The 23,495-nt window shown below is 36.6% G+C and overlaps 1 protein-coding gene across 11 annotated transcripts in view; it reads right to left on the reverse strand.

Annotated features, from left to right (window-relative positions):
* The window catches only part of AHI1 (Abelson helper integration site 1), a 219,722-nt gene that overhangs the window by 188,576 nt on the left and 7,651 nt on the right, over positions 1 to 23,495 (reverse strand). For 10 of the 11 annotated variants that reach the window (XR_009738557.1, XR_009738556.1, XM_061428058.1 and 7 more), the window contains exons 5-6: positions 10,944 to 11,500; positions 2,776 to 2,957 (exon numbers count right to left, since the gene is read on the reverse strand). Coding sequence is in view for 9 of the 11 variants with exons in the window: in XM_061428058.1 (XP_061284042.1) it covers positions 2,776 to 2,957; positions 10,944 to 11,500 (739 nt within the window). In the remaining 2 variants the exon portion in view is untranslated. Of the gene's footprint in view, positions 1 to 2,775; positions 2,958 to 10,943; positions 11,501 to 17,117; positions 17,294 to 23,495 lie in introns of all 11 variants that reach the window. The other variant, XM_061428060.1, reaches the window with a different exon arrangement.

The raw sequence follows: 23,495 nt of genomic DNA on the forward strand, positions 1-23,495 counted from the left end.
AAAATACAGTCTATCAAAGCTGACAGAAGAAACAGAAAATATGAAGAATCTGATATTTATTAAAGAAACTAAATCTGATTTAAAATTCTTCCCAGAAAGAAAATCGTGGCCTAAGAACGTTTATTAGCAAATTCTTCCAAACATTTAAGGAAGAAATAACACCAGTTTATACAAATACAGAGAACTGAAAAAGAAAATATTTCCCAATTATTTTTAAGACCACCAAAACTTTGATGTTAATTCCGGGTATTTCAACAACAGAGAAGTACAAACAAATCTCTCTCGTGAACACAGGTACAAAAATTCTTAACAAAGTATCAGCAAATTAAATCCAGTAATACATTAAAAAAAAAAAAAAAAGCTAATACACCATCTCTGCCAGGAATACAAAGATCGCTTAATAATCAAATTATCACATTAATAGAAAAAAGGGTAAAAATTAATATGATTATTTTAACAGATGCAGAAAAAGCATTTGATAAAATTCAATATCTATGAATGGTTAAAAGAAAAAAAAAAAAACTATTACCCAATTAGGAATAATCCAATAAGGGTATTCACAAAAAAGTCTGTAACAAAGTCTCACTCAATGGTAAAATAATGGATGCTCTCCCCTAAGGATGGCAGCTAGAGAAGAGTATTTGTTATTACCACTTCTATTTAACACTATAATCAAAATTCTAGGCAGTGTATCAAGGTAAAAATAAGGAATAAGACATAAGAATTAAAAAAGAAGCAATAAAACTATCATTATTAACAGCAACATCTATTATAAAGCTATTGTAGCTAAGACATAATAGTGATGTTAGCGTAAACCATCTAAGAATGGAGATTAGTGAAACTGATCAACTTACACAGCCACCTTATTCATGATAAAAGTGACACTGAAATGCAGGGGCAAAGATGCTCTCTTCAGTAAATGGTATTAGGTCAAGCACATATGCATATATGAGAAAATAATGGGTCTGGACCACTACCTATCCCCATACATAAAAATCTATTCCAGGTAAACTGCAAATCTAAAAGTGAAAACTGAAACAAAAGTCTTTTTGAAAATTATATATAGAGAAACACCTTCAGGACTTGGGAAAGATTTCTTATATCACAGCACTTAAAATCAAAGGGGAAAACATGGAATACATTGGGCTATATAAAATCCTTAAATTTTGTTTTACCAAAGATATCAATACCAGTAGGAGAAAAATAATAAAACCCAGAGAGAGAAGATATTTGTGATATATATGTTAAATATATTCTTATATATATATATGAAAATTTGTTATCTAGTTATATAAAACATTCACAATTAGAAAAAGGCAGACAATTCCATTTCTTAAAAAATTATACAAAAGACTTGAACAAACTTACCATGAAGGAATCCAAGTAGGCAATAAACATGAATAAGATGCTCAACTGCATTAGTTACCATGGAAATCAAATCAAAGTCAAAATGGAATAATCACCAAACACTTATAAGAATGACTAAAATTTTACAATACTGACAATATAAATGTTAGTGAAGATGTAGAGCAATGGAAACTCAAATATGGCTAGTATCTACTGATAACCCGAGTGTGGAAAACGAGAAGTATCTGTTAAAGTGAAAAATATATATACTTTATGGCATAGAAACTCTACTCTACTCTATGTCTAACAATAACAAAAAATGTATACACATGCTGATTAAAAAATGTGACCAGAATGTTCATTATAGCTTTACTTATAATCGTTTAATACTAGCAACACCTCAAATGTTAATCAGTAAGAATAGGTAATTAATTGTGGTATATTCACACAATGGATATCTAAGTACAAAAACAGGACTCATGATGCATAAGCTCAAGTGCATGCAATAACAGTATAAACCTCACACAAGATAATCTGGAGCAAAAAAAGCCACAAGCAAAGAGCATAGTATTTATAATTCTAAACATTTATCTTAAAATAGAAAAACAGGGAAAATTAACTTTGTGTTAGATGTTAAAATAGTACTCACTCCTGTAGGACAATGAACTATAAGGGAATTAGTGGGGGGCTTCTGAGTGCTAATGATCTGGTTCTTGATTTGGATGATGACTTTATAGACATGTCCAGTTTGTGAAAGTTAACTAAGTAGTATACACATAATACATACACTTTTCTTTTTAAAAAATTAATTACTGGAGCCACAAAACACCATAAACAGCATGAATAAGCACCATAAAATCTAAAATTGCCCATTTTTTAATCACAATTTTTGGCCAAATAAATGGAAATTGAAAAGAAAAAAAAAAGAAAATGTAAGAAGCAGAAAAAAGTCAAGAATAAGTAATGAAAAATAAGATAAAAGAAATGAGCAGAAAGGAATGTAGAAAGCAAGAGGTGAAATAAAAAGTGGGCAGGAAGAAGCTGAATTACGAGAAACCGTGAAGATAGCAAGTTTGACAGAGGGATGCAACTTAAACATCTGAAATGTTTATTGGCTGTTGCCCATTTACAGTTTTCAATGCTGTCTTAATTATTTAGGGGCAATAACATACAGAAGAAATCTGTGTCACAATAGCAACTACATTACTAATGATGACTCAAGTAAGACAAACTCATCACAGAGACCCACAGTTATAAATAAATGAATGTTACAATCTAGACAAATCTAAGTATCAAATATTCTGTATTGGATTATTTTTTCAATTATACCATTCGGGACTAGATTTTCTTTAGTTTTAAGGACTAAAGTCCCTGAATCAAATTATGCCTACCAAGGCACACATTTTTCATTTAATTTGGATAACAAACCTGTTTTAGCCTTCTTTTTCTTTTTTTTCAGTTTGGATTTTGAGTCATCTTGCATGTTGTCTTCTACATTTTGTTCCTTTGAGCTCACTTCATCATCTTGATGAGTATCTGAAGTAACTGCTCCAACTGGAGATTCTTTCTTTTGTTCACCTTCAACTGGGTCATCAGAGATGATCGATGTACTGCAAATATAATCCAAGTTCAAGCCACTGGAAATGTACCATTATTATTATTACCCTGCAGCAAAGTTAACAGCAACTAGAGGCAAGGATAATCCTAAAATCAGTATTATTTTCTGCTGGGAGATACATATATTTTCTTACACACTAAACTGGTTAGCTGTCAAACTAAGTATTATGTGTACTAATTTATCCTTGGTGATGTTATATATCCCATGAGCCAAATTAAACTCATCTCTAAACTCCTGGGGAAAACGAATTGTATTTTATGATCAATGGATCTGTTTTTACTTGGGACTGATAAAATCATCCTTACTCTACTGCCAAGTAAATGAATAATGAACAAATCTCTAGATTATTTAAAAGCAAAAAAAAAAAAAGTGTTCTAATTTTGTTTGTTTTGTTTTCAAGAGGCTTCAGATATCCAACTTTTGATTTCCAGGTAAAAATTAACTGCTTATGTTTTCCAGTGGCTTATGTGCCACTGTGTTTTCAGAAGACTAACATTAAAATTAAAATCTGCATCACATGAACTATTAATACTAAATGGTAAAGGGTAGCAGCCTAGAAGCACACTGAGTTGTAAGGAGAAATCAGCCTATTAATGTTTGTGACTTACCAACTAAAAAAGGAATCTGCATCTAATAAAAAATTGACTTCCAATATATTTAGTCATATTTCAAAAAGGGGGTGAGAAATAAAGAGTAAAGAAATATTTCAAAGCAGTCATTCTAGAAAGTCATGTTATTCTATCATATCATCAAATACTGTTATTTAAAGAGAACAGTTACCCTTTGCATGTCTTTGTCATGTAAAGCATGGTTTTGTTTAAAATTCATAAACTGATCTTACTAAGAGTATGACTTACAGTTCATAACAGATACGGTAACTGTGTGAAGAAATAAGATTTATGGTGTACTGTGGTAAGCAGTCTTTAAGGTGGCCTTCAATGATCCATGCCTCCTAATACTCATGTTGTTGTTTAGTCACCAAAGCATGTCTGACTCTTTGTGACCCCATGGACTGTCGCGCACCAGGTTCCTCTGTGCATGGGATTTTTCAGGCAAGAATACTGGAGTGGGTTGCCATTTCCTCCTCCAGAGGATCTTCCCAATCCAGGGATCAAACCTGCGCCTCCTGCATTGGGAGGTGGATTCTTTACCACTGAGCCACCAGGGAAGCTCCCTGATACTCATATCTTTGTGTAATCCTTTCTCTTCATTGTGGACTAGACCAAGTGACTTACTTCTTATAGACAGATTATGATAAAAGTAATTGGTACCACTTCTACGATTAGGTTCCCAAAGGACTGTGACTTTGGTCTCACTTTTTCTCTTTCAGAGCCCTTGCTGAGTAGCCCATGTAAAGAGGTTCACGTGGTAAGGACCTGACGTCTTTGGCCAAAAGCCAGTCAGGATCTGAAACCTGCTAATGGCCACGTGAGTGAGTTTAGCAGTGGATCATCCATATCTTCCAACTGGCATGTCACTTGGCAGATCCTCCCCTAGCCACGCCTTGAGATGACTACAGCCCGGCTGACATCCTGATTGTAGCCTGTGAGAGGCCCTGAGTTAGAGACACCCACTACGCCACTCAGATTCCTGAGCCATAGAAACTGGGAGACAATATATGTTTGTTGTTCTGAGCTGTTAAAGTCTGGGGTAACTTTTAATGCATGTGCCTGTTAGCAACTCTGTTTGCCCTCTCTTCCTTACAACTGGTTGTCTAGCTTTTAATAAGAGGGGAACTATTTTTAGATGAGGACATTGAAGGAAACTGACCCTGAATATCAGAGAATAGTCAAATACAGACTGTTTCCATCTCAAGTTGTTTATCCAGATGTAGATTACAAAAAACAAACTTACAGAAGTTAAAAGATAGTTTTTACCTTGTTTACCCCAAGGAGAGACAATAAATAAGAATCTACTCACCGAAGTTCACATTGTGTATGTAAGCATATACATGTAAGTACTGTATATAAAAAAAGGCTAAAGGAATACCAAATTGCTAACAGGGATTATCTCTGGATGGGTGGATTACTTATGTTTTCCTTTTTGTGTCTGTATGTTCTACAGTGAATAAATATTATTTGTAAAATAAGGGGAACATGTTGTTTTTATATATCTAAACAAGTATTTATAACTAAATAAAGGATGTAATTATGCAAAATAGGATGATAGTACTATTCTTGACAGAGTTGTCATAAGGGGAAAAGCACATATTCCTTGTAAAGCATTAAGCACATAAGAAGGGGCCACATAAAGGTTAGCTGTTATTATTGTACTGCCCATGTGTCCAAAAGAGGCTTCCCAGGTGGCACAGTAGTAAAGAATCCGTCTGCCAATGTAGAAGATGCCAGAGATGCAGATTCAATTCCAGGGTCAGGAAGATCTCCTGGAGTAGGAAATGGCAACCCACTCCAGTATTCTTGCCTGGGAAATTCCATGGACAGAGGAGCCTGGCAGACTAGAGTCCATGGGGTCTCTAAGACTCGGACATGACTGAGCAATTGAGCATGCACAGTACACATGTCCAAAAGGAGGACTAAACATTTTCTTTCTGAAACTGTAATAGGGAAGAACCTTTTGTATTCCATTACATGTTAATCACTAAAGGATGCTGCCTGAGAGCTTAAATTAGACATAATGGCCGGACTCTGGGAATCCTGCTTCCAAAGCAATGAGCATTAAGCTAAAATACCTTTGTTTAGCTCATGGAAACATCTTGACCAGGTCCATTTGTGAGTGATTGCAGGGAGAAAGAAGTTAACACACCCCCTCTGGAGGCTGATGGGAACCAGGAAGTGTTTGATTTTACTCCCTCCCCTTTTAGTATAAAAGGAGCCTGAATTTTAATTCAGGCAAGATGGTTCTTTGCAGGGTACGAGTCAACTGTTTTCTCAGTTTGCTGGTTTTCCAAATAAAGCAATTATTCCTTGCCCCAACAACTTGTCTACCAATTATTGGCCTGTCGTGCAGTGAGCAGTACAAGCTTAAGCTTGGGAACAAATTTTGGTGAAGCCAGCCAGGAGCCTCGTAGCTGCCGAGACCACCTGTCCTGAGGATCTGATCTCCAAAACTCCCTTCAGTGGCACTGGCTGCCCCAATACCTGGCAACTGGAGCAAGGAACCAACATTTGGGAGCTGACGGGCTCCACATGGTAGGGTAAGTCGCTCCAGTGTGCACAGCCAGGAACTTCATTTCCTTCCCACCTTTGGGCTTTTTTTCCCTCAGGAATAAGTCAATTTATTTTGTGGGGTATTCCACTGGGGAGAGGAAAGAACTGTAGGCCTTCTACCTGATCTGTGAATTGGTTTTTTGGTTTCTTTGGATGCTAGCATTTGTTTGTGTTTTGTTTGTCTTGGAAAAGAAGGAATGTTTCATCCATCCCTAAACAAAGTCCTCTGAAGTGCATTTTGCGTAAGGGATCCTATTACAGCTCTGAACCCATGGGTGAAAGGAAAATGATATCGTACTGTAACAATGTGTGGCCACGGTTGCTCTTAAGATCTTCATCTTGGGACCCTGTGCACCACATACTGCTATTCTTGTTATGTTAATTAGGTCATTTTTGGTCATTTATTATGTTGTTAGTACATGTGAAACTCCCAGGACCAAACCTGAGGGTTTATTTAGGATTTTCTGTTTATTCTTTGGGTTTTTTGTTTCATCTTGTGTGCTTTTGCTTCTCCATTTGTAGCCATATCAGTTTGTGATAGTTAAAACTTTTACTGATATGAAATTGGGAAAATAAACAGGAAAAAAAAAATCTGTTCCTGTCCAAGAGTGGGATAGTCCAAGGAAAAAGAAGTTGTACTTGGTTCCTAAAATCACCAAAAACTACACATAGAAACAGAAGTGTCTTTTCCATAAATATTAGTAAAATGGTTTCACCATGTAGACAGCTGACCTTGATTTGTTCTGTCTGCTAGAAACCCAATGTGAATCTATCCTCTTTTACAACTGGGTTTTACATTGTTGTATCAGATTCAGGGCTAAAAGTTTGGAATGGGAACTATGTGTTTGTGTGATTGCACATGTGTTATAGATGTGTGGCACTGCCAAAATTAATCTGTAAAGGGGCACTATTTAATTGGCCTAATGGAAATTAAGTGCTTACACAAATACTCAAATACAATGAAACTGGCCGGAATGAGTTTCAGGTTCACATGATCTAGGAAATACTTAGTATGGAAATAATATCTGGTACGAAAAGTTAGCTTAAACTTGTTTTTATATAGACATGTCTTTAGAGTCATCCACATTAAGTACAATACTTTCGTTGTAACTTTAGGTTCACCAGAAATCAAAAATACCCTATTCCTGTTACAAAGTTTATCAGAAAATAAAATAATGGGACAAAGCTTTAAGTAAATATAAGTAAATGAAGTAAGGAGTTCTGGAGTAAACTCTATGGGAATAATGTTTTGGAAATGTCTATCTAGAATAGTCTCTCCAGATTTTCATAACTTGAAACAACCAAGTTCTAAGGTAAGACTGAACTTAATTAAGAAATCTTAAAGGTAAAGTGGTAAAAATCTGAATTTCTTTCTCTAAGAGGATAAAAAGTTTTATTAAAATATTGAATTACTTTCGGTAATTATGAGTTTGTTTAAGTGATCTGTATTTGCCATTGAGATCTTTAATCATCATTGGTTAACTTTTGATCTTTTTTAACAAACTTCCAAAAAGATCATGTTTTAAGTGGAGTTCATCTAACCTCTGGCTAACTTTGGAGTTTTTCAGAGGGTCTCTGGAACATCTCAAATTATTTCTCTCCATCTCAGAGAGGAATATAGAACTAATTGGGCTTATCTGGTATGTTCAATTGCATGGGAAGCATTATTAAATAAATAACACTTAACACTTCTTAGACTGTATCGCATGGGTTAAGAAGTGAAGTGAAGTTGCTCAGTTGTGTACAACTCTTTGCGACCCCATGGACTGTAGCCTACAGGCTCCTCCACCCATGGGATTTTCCAGGCAAGAATACTGGAGTGGGTTGCCATTTCCCTCTCCAATCACATGGGTAAATGTTATTAATATTCATATTCTATAAATTATATAGAGTTCCTAACATTCTGGCATATCCTGGTAAATGATATTACTCAATTTCAGTGTTGTCTTAAACTATCTGTCATAGCATTAATCAGATTTCTATTCAAATGCATGTTGTAATCCCAGTTGGTTGATGCTAAAGCAAAAAGGTATCCTTTTAATGATAAATTGCTATTTCACAGAGGATTTTGAATGACTCTACAGGTATTTTGTGAAAAATTAGGGAAGAATGATAATCCTTTATATGCAAGCATCTGTACTATTATCAGAAAAGAAGAAAAGGAAAGGGAATGAAAGTGAGGATATGTTGCTTCAAACCTTAATTCCTCAAACCTTAACTGACCCAGCCAATCTGGCCACTATGCCAATACATCCATCCTTCCCACCATTTTCCATTCCTACCCATTCCCAACTTCTGACACTGGGGCTCAGGACTTCCCCTCCTTACAGGGATCAGTTAGAAAATCCTGTGTTAGTTTCTGGAGGAGAGGGACTTGTTCTGATATTGCCATTTAAGACCAGACAGGGCACCCGATTGAGCCAGAAGCTACTATGGGAACAGGGTAATTTCCCTTATATGCCGTTATCTTGCTGCTGCTGCTGCTAAGTCGCTTCAGTCGTGTCCGACTCTGTGCGACCCCATAGACGGCAGCCCACCAGGCTCCCCCGTCCCTGGGGTTCTCCAGGCAAGAACACTGGAGTGGGTTGCCATTTCCTTCTCCAATGCATGAAAGTGAAAAGTGAAAGGGAAGTCGCTCAGTTGTGTCTGACTGCAGCCCACCAGGTTGCTCCATCCATGGGATTTTCCAGGCAAGAGTACTAGAGTAGGGTGCCATTGCCTTCTCCGATGCCGTTATCTTGTAGGGAGCCTAAATGCAAACAAACAGCTGGCTGGGTTTCTCAGACTTGTTTAATTGGAAAGATCCCAACCGTCATAAGATTGGAACCCTTCTCATAGGGAGGATCCTCTATACATGAAGCCCACTTGACAGCACCCACAGCTGAACCAATAGGGTCCCAGCGAGGGAAGAAGGCCCTTAGTAGAGCACAACTTGTTAGTGCATCTTGGCAGGGCTTTGAAAAGGGAAACCAAAGCAAAAGGGTTTGAACAATATTCAGGAAATTCAGCAAAACAAATGAAGACCTCTCTGAATTTTTGGAAAGGATTTATCATACCTACAGACATCATACTAATGCAGATCCTGAGACCCCTGAAAATATTAGAATGGCAGATGTGACTTTTTGGGGCAAAGTGCCTCAGGTATCAGAAGAAAGTTATAAAAATTAGATGGGACATTTGGAATGAACATTTCTTAATTGGTAGATGTTGCTTTTTTAAACTATTTAACAGGGAAAAACAGAAGAAAGATGCAAAATGAAAACTTTTTTGGCAGAGGCACTGGATTCCTAGAAGGTGAGTAACTGGATGAGAGGTAAGTCCCCACTGGGGAAGGAATGATGCGCTTACTGTAAGGAGGAAGAACTTTGGAAAACGGAAACTGCTCTAGGCTGAAAAAGAAGAACAGCAGCAAAAGATGAGAGCCTCTTATGTGGCAGAGAGGGACACTCTGAATGAAGAGGCCCAAGGGTTCTCTTGGACTTGAGGCATTGAATCAACACAGAGGAACCTGCCTCACCCTGCACTGAAAAAGAGACTTCACTTAAATATCGCAATTCCAAGAAATCTCAGGTAACCTGATAGTGTTGCTGTGGATACTTTTTCAGGGTGGGTGGAAGCGTATTCCATGAACAGAAAGTCTCTGAAAGCCCTCCTTGGGGAAATCATCCTGATTTGAATAAGCATTAAAACTATTCATCCTGGAGACCACAATCAATAGGAAAAACAATAAATGTCACTAAAATACTAATGCCAAGAGACATTTAACTTCGCATAAGGCCTTGCCAGTTGCCCTGCTATGGATCAATGGCTCCCAGAAGCAGGCTTAAATTAAGCACCTTTAAAATACTGTATGGTAGGCCATTCCAGGTGTCTGCCCAGGTAGGAGACTCTAAAAGTGCTAAAGACCTGGAGTTGCTAACTGTACTAAAACTTCTGTACTACACTATTCACGAGTTTGCCTCCAACGGGTCTGCCTATCCAACAGAAGTAGATGGTGATTCCATTACAGCTGGAGAAGGGGCAACCAATTTGTTCAGTTTTGTCCAAATAAATAGCATAGAAATTTGATATATGTATTGGGAACTAAAACCAAAACCACAAGTTATTATGAATTAGATAACAAAGTGGTGAGAGGTTTCATCTGGTTCAAACAGGACTGACTAAAGACTTCAAAAAGGGCTGACTGAAGAGTCTAAGGAAATTTGTCACTTCCATTCAGCAGAATGGTCTTTGTCCCTTATCCCACAAGACTGTGGTATGGACACCAACAGGGGGAATCGTAACAGGAAGAACCTTTTGTATTCTATTACAAGTTAATCACTAAAAGGATGTTGCCTGTGTGCTTAAATTATACATAATGGCCCATCTCTGGAAACACTGCTCCCCAAGTGATGAAAATTAAGCTAAAATACCTTTGTTTAACTTGCAGGAAACATCCTTACCAGGTCCACCTGTGAATGACTGCAGGGAGAAAGAAATGAACAGATCCTCTCTGGAGGTTTATGGGAACCAGAAAGTGTTTGACTTGACTCCCTCTCCCTTTAGTATTTAGTACTCCCTCCTCCTCAGAAGGAGCTTGAATTCTATCTCAGGCAAGATGGTTATCTGGGGCATGAAGCATCTTCTGAATTTGCTGGCTTTCTGAATAAAGTTGCCATTCATTGCCCCAACAACTGGTCTCTCAAAATTACTGGCCTTTTATGAGGCAAGCACTATAAGCTTGGACTTAGTAACAAAACTCCAGGTATCACTCAAAAGCTGAAAATAGTGTTTTTTAAAGAGGACATTATATATTTATCAATGTAACATACCTTGTTTCAGATTTAGACAAGGTGGGAACTTTCTTTTTTTTCTTTTTTCTTTTTTCACCACTCAATTTGTCATCATGCAATGAAGAATCTAAGGGAAAGTAAGACAACTGCTCCTTGAGTTTCTTTCGGATTTTCTTCTTAATCTCCTTTGCCATTTCTTCAGCCACTTGGAGCTGGTATACTTGCATCAGTTGTTCCTCATCTAAAGTATTCTTTTCTCCTTCCTCCTTGGCCTTTTCACTTTTGTCATGAGTCACACCTGGCTGTGGCTTAGTCCGTCTTTTCTGAGGTGCCGCATCTCCCTTCTCAGGAGCTTCTGGCTCCATCTCTTGTGCAGTCACCTGGAGCGCTGTTTTCATAACCTTTTTATTTGCCTTTTCTTGCTTGTCCTCCTCCACAATAACATCATTTTCTGGATCTTCAGTTGCTGACTGCGGATCCCTTGGTTTGTTTTTAATTACCCGCATGTTCTTCTCTGGGTTCTTACTGTTAGCAGCAGTTATATCATCACTTTTAGTTTCCCTGATTTTCTGAAGATTGCTTGTAACAGCATCAAGCTAGGAGAAGACGACACAATAACAGAGTGTCAACTAAACACAGTTTAGTTCTGTGAAGATAAAATCATGTTGACTGTTTCACAATATGCAATACTGGGAAGAATATTTCACTTTTTACTCCAGCACTTTGACACCATTCTAGGGCCTTTGGGGAGCGTTTTCCTGCTTATTCTCCCAGTCTTAGACCAGCAATCTTGAGAATAAATTCATATCAAATGAGTTAACTAACATGGGGAACATGTTAATGACTTTTTAAAAGTGAATTAACTGCTCAAATCTCAAATGCTACTTTCCTCTGGCAAAATGATCCGTACTCTAACCTAATTAAGAGATATCAGTGAAATTGCTAGAAGAGCTATGGTTAAAGTATTTCATGTTCTCTAATAGAAAACACACAGGTCATTTATCTTGCTTCATAATTAAATTCAAAAACCAAAGGTTTATAGCTCTAGGGTTACTGTGCAATTAGTCTAAACATATCAGTGAAAAGGCTTTTAAGTATTAAATATTATCAAGTTAAATCAAATGACTAAGCACATACTTGCATTAATAACTTTCTCCATTCAAAATTATTTAAAATAAGAAATAAACAGAAAATAATGCTAGAAATCAAAAAGGAATGTTACTAGTAATAAAATAAATATTTTGAGAAATCCCCCAAGGATGAAAAACAGGCAGGATTAGATCCATTAAGAAATCCATTAAGAAACTACCAGAGAAAACCACAGCCTGTAGGAAAAGACTTGTCCAGAGAAAAGGCTGGCTCTGGAGAGGCCATAAGCTGAGGCAAGGAGCACGAAAAGAAGGGATAAGCCTGAGGATGACCAACTGAGGAGTTGGGAGGGCAGCTCTGTTCCCCTCCTCCAGCTGTGTTACATGGTGACTTTCACCCAGAGAACAAAACAGCTGAACAGACAGAGATACGGCTTCATGTCTCAGGTAGGTACAATCCTCACCAACAGCAGAAGCACGCTATGTTGAAAACAACCAACAGGCAGGAGAAAAATTCTCAAACACAAAGATGACGAACAACTGAGAACACTGAGGGAAAGCAGCAGAATCGAGGAGAAGTCCACCAAATCCAATAAAAGAGAAAAATTAACATGGAAGAAAAACAAACAGCATCAACAAAATAATTTAAAATGAGTAGAATTAATATTAAGAAATTCCAAAAAATATGAGATGAAAAACAACTGCAGATGTTAGAACTAAAATTTTGAGTGACAGAAATAAAAGCTGAAGAGGTGCGTTCAAAAACAGAATGGGTAAAACCACAGTGATAAAAGATTGGAGTCAAAGAATTCTCCCAGAAATGACGGAACCAGTGAAGACTAAAGTTCAATTATTGAAAACCCTCATGTTTCAAAGTAGTTAGAATATCTAATATATGTGAAAAGATGGAAAAATGTATTCCACCACATATCCAATATTTTACCATCTTTAAGACTCTTCTGCTCACCTAAAATATATTCCCAAATTCTACCTATTCCTTAAGGATAAATTCTGAAGCCATATCCTCCAAAAATCTTTCCTAATCAAATTAAAAAAATATATCTTCTTAAAGGTTTATTTTCACATGTTCTGTTTCTAGAAGCAATATATCCATAAAACAGTAAGAAAACAGAAAATTTAAAAATAGAAAAAAATTCAGAAATTACTTAAAAAAGAAGACCCAAAGTTCAATCCTAGATTGCCTCACACAAGGAAAATCAAGGATAATCTGTTCAGAAACTTACTTTTGTCTTCTTTCTCTGAAGACAGTCATACCTAATAACCTTGAATTCCCATTACATCAATACAGAGCAAATGCTAACTTTTCTGTTTTCTCAGTACCAGAAATGTAGTGGCAATCAAGGTAAACTGTGAGGACACTAATAAATGGAAAAAGATAAGCAAAAATTAGAAACAGAAGAAAGAATTATAGTCTAGAAGAAAGGATTTTGAAAATGAAACCCTGGGGAAGCTCATCATATGAAGCTCATAAGATGTTTGTTTATTCTCTTCCATTGATCTGTCAACCTTTGTACTAATAACATCATTTTAAATACAATCCTTAGAGCATCTTTGGTAGCATTCCACAATTCTATTGAGATGACAGTTTCATTACTTTTTAAATTCCTGTTTTTGTGGTTTGTATTCCCTTTTTCTTGCTAATCGCTTCACGAGATAGATTTTACATTACCAAGTAATTTATAAATTTTAAATTTTGTTGTTCTAGTTTTGTCATACTATAATTGAAAAAGTCTACTTCATGGAATTTCACATTTCATGGACTATCACTGAATTCATGTTCTTTTTATCTTTAACCATCCGTTTATCTTTACCATCTCTGCATCATTTTTCACTTTAGCTTGTCTGTTTTTAAAAATAAATATTATTGAGACATAACAAACTATATGAATTACAATAATCACCACCGGCTGTAAGCGTATACTTAAATGAATTCTGACAAACATATACACCATGACACCACATGACAGCACAACTATCATTTGTGACACTAAACATTTCTAGTACCCTACGCATTCCTTTACAAAACCAATCCCTACCCTCCAAGTCCTGGCCCCACTCAGCCACTGATCTGTTTTCTTTCACTATAGTTTGTCTTGTCTAGAATTTCATATAGATGGAATCATACAGAAGATAGCTTTTTGTTTCTATCCTTCACTCAGCATAAAGCTTTGAGATTCATTCATGTGGTTGCATTTATAATAACATTCCATTTACTGCCGAGCAGTATTTTCATTGTATGGAAAGATACTACATTTTATTTCTCCATATACCAATTAATGGACATTTGAGTTATTTCTAGCTTTGCATGTTATGTTTTCATTTCTCTTGAGTAAACATCCATAAGTACAACTGCTATATATGCTAAGTATACGCTTAAGTTCTTAAATAACTGCCAAACGGCTTCCTAAAATGGCTGTACCAGTTCACACTCTCAAATTTGTGAGTTCCAATTATTTAACACACTTGTCAGCACTTAGCATTGTCAATTTTCATCCTTTTGCATTCTAATAGGTATGTAATGGTATCTCCGTATTGTTTTCAAATTAATTATTAACGGCATTACTAAGCAGGCTTCCCCTGTGGCTCTGGTGTAAAGAACCCACCTGCAGTGTAGGAGACACAGGAGATGCAGGTTTGATACCTGGGTCGCAGGGAATATCCCTGGGTCAGGAAGATCCCCGGGAGGAGGAAATGGCAATCCATTCCAGTATTCTTACCAGGAGAATCCCATGGACAGAGGAGCCTCGTGGGCTACAGTCCGTGGGGTCGCAGAGTTGGACACGACTGAGCAACCGAGCACACACATCGTACTAACCACATCTTTACTAAGCACATCATTACACACGCTTATTTCCTATCTGTATCTCTTTGGTTAAGTGTTCAACTCTTTTGCCCATTTTCACAAGGTTGTTTCACATCAATGAGTTCTGAGAGTTCCTAAAGTTTTCTCAATACATTTTATCAATGTATTGCAAATATTTTCCCTCAACTTATAATTTTATGTTTTCATTTTCTTAGCAATGTTTGAATTTTCACAAAGCCCAATTTAACCCCCTTTTCATTTATGGTTCATACATATATCCTGAGATATCTATTCATAACTCAAGTTTACCAAGCTTATCTTGCTTATTTTATAAGCTATATATATAGAATTTAGCTCTTAAATTTTTTAAGTCATAGATCCATTTCTACTTAATTTCTGAATATGATATGGTCATAGTTTATAGTATTGTATATCTGATTGTCCCAGCAAAATTTGTTGAAAAAGATTATCCTTTTCCCCTCTGAGGTATCTGGGTAATTTTGGCAACAATCAATTGACCACCTACACTGGAGTCTATTTCTAGACTCTGCTGATTTATCACTTATATGTCCACCTTTATGACAATACCAGGTTGTCCTGGTATTGAGTTTTGAATCAGATGATAAAACTCCTTCAACTTTGTTCTTCCTTTTCAAAATTTTTTGGCTGTTCTAAGTTTGTTGTTTATATTTCCAAATAAATTTGAAAATCAGATTTTTAATTCTTGAAGTCTATTGGCATTTTGATTAGGATTAAATTGAATCAACAGATCAAAATTTCAGAGAATGGATAATAATAATTTGTCAATAATTATCTGACAATACTTTCAATCCATGAACATGGATATATCTATTTGGTTTTGATTTTTAGCAGATTAGGGATTTCCGGTATCCAGGTTTGCATATATTTTGATGAATGTATCCTAGATTACTACATATTTGGTTACTATTACAAATGACATTTTAAATTTTAAATTATTCACTACTGGTACAAAAATACAATTGGTTTTTATATTTAGACCTTATATTCTGCTAACTCATTAATAGTTCTAATAGCATTTTTTTGAGATTCTGTCATCTGCGAATGAGATTCTTTTACTTCTTTTACAGTCTTTATACTTTTTTTTTCAAAAATTGCATTATTGCATTGGTTACCCATACAATTATGAATATATATGGTGATGTGCTCAAGCTTACAGCAAAAGCTGTCAGTTTTTAAATTTTAAGTAATTTTAACTGTAAGTTATTGTAGATTCCCTCTATCAAGTTGAAGAAGTTCCCTTCTCTTTTTGTTTTAGTTATCAGAATGGGTGACAAATTTTGTCAAGTCTTTTATTGCATTTATTGAGATGATCATTGGGTTTTGTTTAATTTTATGGTGAATTACATGATTTTTTTTCAATACTTTGATATACTGCTGAGATAAATTACATAATGTATATAATTATTTTTATATAAGACTGATTCCCTAAATTTTGTGGAAGATATCTGCTCTGGGTTCAAAAGGGATACTGGTGTAATTTTCCTGTAATGTCTTTCTCTTTTAGTATTAATTTAAAATTGCTACCCCCATCAAAAGAATGGAGAAGTATTCCCTCTTTTTACATAGTCTGAAAGAGTTTATATAGAATTAATATGATTTCTTCCTCAAATGGTTGGTAAAATTTATTAATAAAGTCAGCTGAGAAAACTAGCCACCTAGTTTTTTCCACAGGTTTTTAACCACAAATAAATTTTTTAAAAATATATAAAATATTCAGTAGCTTGTAGCCTTGAAGTAATTTACACATTTTATCTAAGTTGCTAAATTTATTGTCATAAAGTTATTCATAATACTCCTTTATTGTCCTTTTTAGGTCTTTAACACATCTGCCGTGAATTATATTTACATTCCTAGTATTCGTTATTTGTCTTCTTTCATTGTTTTTCTGATCAGTCTGGTTAGAGTTGTGAAGAAAAGGGTTAATTCAGCAGCCCTCGTTGCTCAAATCCTGCAAATCCCAGGCCTGTTTGCAGGATAAGCTCTTGAATGGCTCCTGAGAACTGAGCTCAGAGCTTCTGGAATGTTGAGCCTGAAAAAGGTGAATGAATACATGAACTAACTAAAGAATATTATGAAACCTGGACTTAGAAAAGGCAGAGGAACCAAAGCTCAAATTGCCAGCATCAGCTGGATCACAGAAAAAGCAAAAGAATTCCAGAAAAACATCTGCTTCATTGACTACATTAAAGCCTTTGACTGTGTGGATCACAACAAACTGCGGAAAATTCTTAAAGAGATGAGAATAATAGATCACCTTACCTGCATCCTGAGAAATCTGTATGAAGATCAAGAAGCATCAGTTAGAACTGGACGTATAACAATGGACTGGTTCAAAACTGGGAAAGGAGTACGTCAAGACTGTATATTGTCATCCTGCTTATTTAACTTATATGCAGAGTACATCATGCAAAATGCCGAGCTGGACGAATCACAAGCTGGAATCAAGATTGCCAGGGAGAAATATCAACAACCTTAGATATGCAGATGACACTACTTGAACAGCAAAAAGCAAAGAAAAACTAAAGAGATTCTTGATGAAGGTGAAAGAAAGTGAGAAAGCTGGTTTAAAATTCAACATTCAAAAAACTAAGATCATTGCATCTGGTCCCAACACTTTATGGCAAACAGGGAAAAAAATGTAAGCAGCGGCAGATTTTATTTTCTTGGGCTCCAAAATCACTGCAGATGGTGACTGCAGCCATGAGATTAAAAGACGCTTGTTCCTTGAAAGAAACTGACAAACCTAGACATGTTTAAAAAGCAGAGATATCACTTTGCTGACAAAGGTCCATAGAGTCAAAGCTATGGCTTTTCCAATAATCATGTACGGATGTGAGACCTGGACCATAAAGAAGGCTGAGCACCAAAGAATTGATTCTTTCGAACTGTGGTGCTGGAGAAGACTCTTTAAAAGTCCCTTGGACAGTATAGAGATCAAACCAGTCAATTCTGAAGGAAATCAACCCTGAGTACTGGAAGGACTGATGCTGAAGCTGAAGCTTCAATACTTTAGCCACCTGATGCAAAGAGCTGACTCACTGGAAAAGGCTCTGATGCTGGGAAAGGTTGAGGGCAAGAGAAGGGGGCAACAGAGGACGATATGGTTGGATGGCATCACTGACTCAGGATATGAGCCTGAGAAAACTCCAGGAGATAGTGAAGGACAGGGAAGCCTGGCATGCTGCAGGCCATGGGGTCACAAAGAATTGAACACAACTGAGTGACTGAACAACAAGAAAATCTAGCATATTTTCCACCCTTTAAAATTAACACATAGAACATTTTTAGAAACTGTTATTCATAAAAGAAGTTATCACCTCTATGAAATAACATTAGGATAAAATGCGATAGAAAATCAAAGAGTGAAATCAAGATGATAAAGGATTGACAATGATAATGATTTAAAGTCCTTCCTTTAAATTAAGGCAAAAATTCAGATGCAACTTCAAAATTAATAATAGCCACAGTTTGAGTATTTATTCTCTACTTAACAATTTATACTTATTGGTTTCAGTTATTACTACTGAGTATTAAACCACTCCAGACTTAGTGATATAAAACAATAAATCATTCATTATGGTTTGAACTCAATATATCCTCCCTATCTATCATGCCTCTCATCTCTAGTTCTTCATACTTTGATTTCATAATCGGTCACTTCATTCATCATTTGCTATTATCATGTACTTTTTATCCATCACACCTGTCTGGAAAAAACTCTGCTGCTGCTAAGTCACTTCAGTCGTGTCCGATTCTCTGTGCGACCCCACAGACGGCAGCCCACCAGGCTCCCCTGTCCCTGGGATTCTCCAGGCAACACTGGAGTGGGTTGCCATTTCCTTCTCCAATGTGTGAAAGTGAAAAGTGAAAGTGAAGTTGTTCAGTCGTGTCCTACTCTTAGCGACCCCATGGACTGCAGCCCATCAGGCTCCTCCGTCCATGGGTTTTTCCAAGCAAGAGTACTACAGTGGGGTACTGTTCAAATTAAGTGATGTTCATCTCTATAACTATAACCAGGCTGTTGAATGCTGCCTAAAGAAACTGAACCACTTCAAAGATTGGTACTATTCTAAAGATATGGCCTATAAATTCAACTGAGACCTCAAAGCTACAAACAATTCTCCCATACTGCATAATCTGTTTGTATGCATTCTTCTGTACCTTCTGCACACTGGCTATTTCAAACTGTCTTTACTTACCTCTGATGTTCAATGTTGTCACTTCTTGACTCACTTTCACGGGTGAGTCAAAAGCCATCAAATGGAAAGCTGCAACTTTCTACTACCAAATCTACAAATTTTCATGTACTCTAAACAATCTTTTTCTCTGTCCTTCTCATTATAAAGAGGTGGGTCTTAACTTGTGTTCTAAAAATTTTCCTGTCCTGTATCATCAAATCTCTTCCTTATCTTCCCCAATGCTGCTGCTGCTAAGTCACTTCAGTCGTGTCCAATTCTGTGTGACCCCATAGACGGCAGCCCACCAGGCTCCCCCGTCCCTGGGATTCTCCAGGCAAGAACACTGGAGTGGGTTGCCATTTCCTTCTCCAATGTGTGAAAGTGAAAAGTGAAAGTGAAGACGCTCAGTTGTGTCCGACTCTTCAAGACCCCATGGACCACAGCCTACCAGACTCCTCCGTCCGTGGGATTTTCCAGGCAAGAGTACTAGAGTGGGTTGCCACTGCCTTTTCCATCTTCCCCAATACCAGCACTGAAAAGATTCCTTTTTATAGTTAAACTTTCTGAAAAAGTTGTCCTACTTGTACTGCTTCATTTTTTATGAACATCATATTAAAAAGTTTTGCTCTCTACCCTGGTAATTAACTTCTGAATACTTTCTTGGTAAGTAAAAATACCATTCTGGTTTCCAACCTAAATAGCTTTTACAGTGTTCCTGTATTTTATTAGTCGATGTCATTTTCTCTTGTAATTTTTTTTCACACCTTTTGCTCATTTAAGACACCTGAGTGCTAAGTTGCTTCAGTTGTGTCTCACTCTTCATGACTTTATGGACTGTAGCCCATCAGGCTCCTCTGTTCATGGGATTCTCCAGGCAAGAATACTGGAGTGAGTTGTAATGCCCTTCCCCGGGGGATCTTCCTAACCCAGGCATCGAATCCACGTCTCTTATGTCTCCTGCACTGGCAGGTGGGTTCTTTACCACTAGCACCACTTGGAAAGCCCTGAGAGATATAGTATCTTACTATTCAAGGCATTTATTTGTAGCATTTCTTTATTTATTAACATTTGGAATGGAACTTACTCATAGGTTGTTCTTCAGATTGATAGGGGAATAGAATGTTAAAAAGAACCTTCTGATTCCAGAATACAAGTGTTCAATAAATTTTAGCTATTACTATGTTATTGGCTATATGAGTACTAGATCTGTGACTATAAAAAAATCATAGTTTCAGTGAATTAGCTAACTTTTAGTTGTATTTGTTTCTGACTCAAAGTATCTTCTACCTCAGATTTATCTATTCCTTCAACAAGTATTTACTGGTTTTCTGTGTGCAGACAGAGAATATTCTCATTATTTGGATGTCTTTCATTTAAAATCAGATGTCTTTCATTTCCCACACTGGAAAACTGAACCAGCCCACTTCTATTTTCTTATTTAAATATTTGTCTATTAATTTAGGTTTTTACATTTAACTTTTTAAGATGTCTGATATGTAATTTAATATGAGATGAAATGAGACTGCAAATGACCTTTTTCCCTAGAAGCTAAAGCAATGTTAGCAGTACCAAGTCCCTGTACCATAGCTTCTTGAAACACCTGGCACAAACGATGGAGAAACTTCTACATACATAACTGGTTTCAAGGCTCATCCAAATTTATTTTCAGATTATAAATTCTCTATTCCTAAATACTTTGTTTTCATTCATGTCTCTGGAGATGGTACTACACACTCAACTAATCTATCTTCCATAGTTTTATTGATTTTTTTCAGGAGGGAACACCAGTCATAACTCTTTCCCAATTCACATGCTCCCTATTGCTCTCATACGCGACTGACAATGTAGGCAAGTACATTCCTTGGAACACTATTTTCCCCTAAATATTGTATGGATATTGCTCCATTGTCTTTGGACTTAAGTGTTTTTGGAGAGAAGCTGGAAATGTACGAGGTGTTTCTTCTGTTTAGATGTTAGCAAAATTTCTCTCTCCCTTGAAACTTAAGTTTCCAGATAGAGTTCTCATCTCAAACTTTACCTGGAATGCAAGATGGATTCATCTCTTCCCACATCCTTTTTCATTCTCAGGAAAGTTTCCTCCTTATGCTCTTTTTATTATTTCTGCTCCATTAGTGCCGTCTGGGAACACAGACTTGTAAGTCAAGTATTTCTATATGTCCTTATTTACTGTATCTTTCATTTTAGTTTCGGCCATTCTCTCTCATGTTTGTTGCCCAATCACTAAATTTTTCCTTAGTGTCAATTCTATTATTTTAGGCCTCAGGTACAGTTTTTGAGGCAGCAATGAAGAAAGAATCACAGAGAGACTGTAGTTTTAAATCCAGATTCTAAAATTCTTACATGATATTAAAAAATATGGCACAAAATTTGTATATGTAGGTTATCTCTAAATAGAAGGATTCAGGCTGTTTTGGTTTTACTTTAGTGTAACAAAAGTCTTTGAAATGTAGTGGGTGAAAATTAGCTCATCTATTCTGGTTATTTCTGCTTTCATTGACTGTTTTACAACTTGGTAGAGAAAAAGGGTTAACATGTAGAAAACTCATAGCAATGCAAATGTTTCCTGTCCACAGGAATTTGTAAAAGATTTTTGTAATATATGTAATCTATGTAGAAGATTTCCATTAATATAATGCAACTAAATTTTGTCTGGTAAATAATAATATGGCCTTCCCTGTGGCTCAGCTGGTAAAGAATCTGCCTGCATTGTGAGAAACGTGGGTTTGATCCCTGTGTTGGAAGATCCCCTGGAGAAGGGAAAGCTATGTAAATGATTTCTAATATAATGCAACTGAATTTTGTCTGGTAAATAATATAAATCTCTGTACATCACATCCATTTGAACTGGTTATAACACCTTACTGGTTCCCTCATTAATCAGTGGGCTAAATAAAATTTTTGATACATGTTAATACACAGAAAAATGTGTGTGTGTGCTCAGTTGTGTCCGACTCTTTGCAGCCCCATGGACTGTAGCCCATCAGGCTCCTCTTTACATGGAATTCTCCAGGCAAGAATACTAGAATGGGTAACCATTCCCTTCCCCAGGGAATCTTCCCAACCCAGGGATCAAACTTGTGTCTCTTAAGTCTCCTGCACTGGCAGGTGGATTCTTTACCACTAGCACCACCTACAAGTAAATAACTCCAACTTACTCTATTTCTGGCTATATGAACCTGGCAGAGATAGTAAGTGGTTTTCTATTCAGATGGTCATAATATTTCTCATGTGCAAAATAAGATCTCTAATACGTACTTTCATGATTAACAGGAGAATCAGAAATGATAATTTGTAAAAACCTTATCAGAGTGCCTGATAGTTGAAAAACAGTAAGATAAACCTTCCATTATTATGAATTCTTCTATGGCTTTCCCTTTGCTTAATTTTCTTATTTAAGCCTGCTTCCTTTTTAGTCTCAGCCTGTTCTACACTTGGGAGTTCTTGTTTTAAAGAGGTCCTATCACTTCTTACTTTATTAAACAGGGTCCTATTGGGTTGTGGTGAAGACAGTAGATTCTGAAGTCAGATTGTCAGTTTGAATCAAGGGTTTATCATTAACTATGCAACTTTGCAGAGAAGGCACTGGCACCCCACTCCAGTACTCTTGCCTGGAAAATCCCATGGACAGAGGAGCCTGGTAGGCTCCAATCCATGGGGTCGCTAAGAGTCGGACACGACTGAGCGACTTCACTTTCACTTTTCACTTTCATGCATTGGAGAAGGAAATGGCAACCCACTCCAGTGTTCTTGCCTGGAGAATCCCAGGGACGGGGGAGCCTGGTGGGCTGCCGTCTGTGGGATCGCACAGAGTCGGACACGACTGAAGCGACTTAGCAGCATGCAACTTTGGGTAAGTTATTCAAACTCTCTATGATCTAGTTTCCCTATGTATAAATGTAAATGAAGCTTCATAATTGTATTGTTGGTATTAAATTAAAAACTAGTGAATACACACAAAATATTTTGAAGTGCTTGAAAGAGAGCACTATTATTTAGTAAATAAAAACAGGTATTCTCCTCTATTTGTTAAAGTAAAGCATTTCAAAAATATTTTTGCATTCTAGGAATAAGCTGTTTCTGTCCAGCTGAAAATTTCTTCCTAAATACTTTTATCTTTAAATTAAGAGAGACTGTGGATGGCCTAGTGTGTGCCAAAAGAGACTAAGTTACTTTTAATTACCTATCCCTTATGTGTCCCCCACACCTAAACTGGATCTTAGATAACTGGACATATCTTCTGCCCATTTTCTGGTTATCCATTTAATTTAGCATCTCTGGCTTAAACTGTACCTTGTTCATGCTCACAAAGCCCAGTTCTCACAGAGAGAGAAAGTATGAGTTCCACTTTGTCTGACTCCATAAAAATTTTCTGCAGTTGCGTCCAGGGTTCCTTCTGGTTTGCCAAATGTATACCACTTTCCTCAAGGTGAGGGCATGT

This window comes from Bos javanicus, chromosome 9 (assembly GCF_032452875.1).
Source record: "Bos javanicus breed banteng chromosome 9, ARS-OSU_banteng_1.0, whole genome shotgun sequence".
In the NCBI taxonomy this organism is placed as follows: domain Eukaryota; kingdom Metazoa; phylum Chordata; class Mammalia; order Artiodactyla; family Bovidae; genus Bos; species Bos javanicus.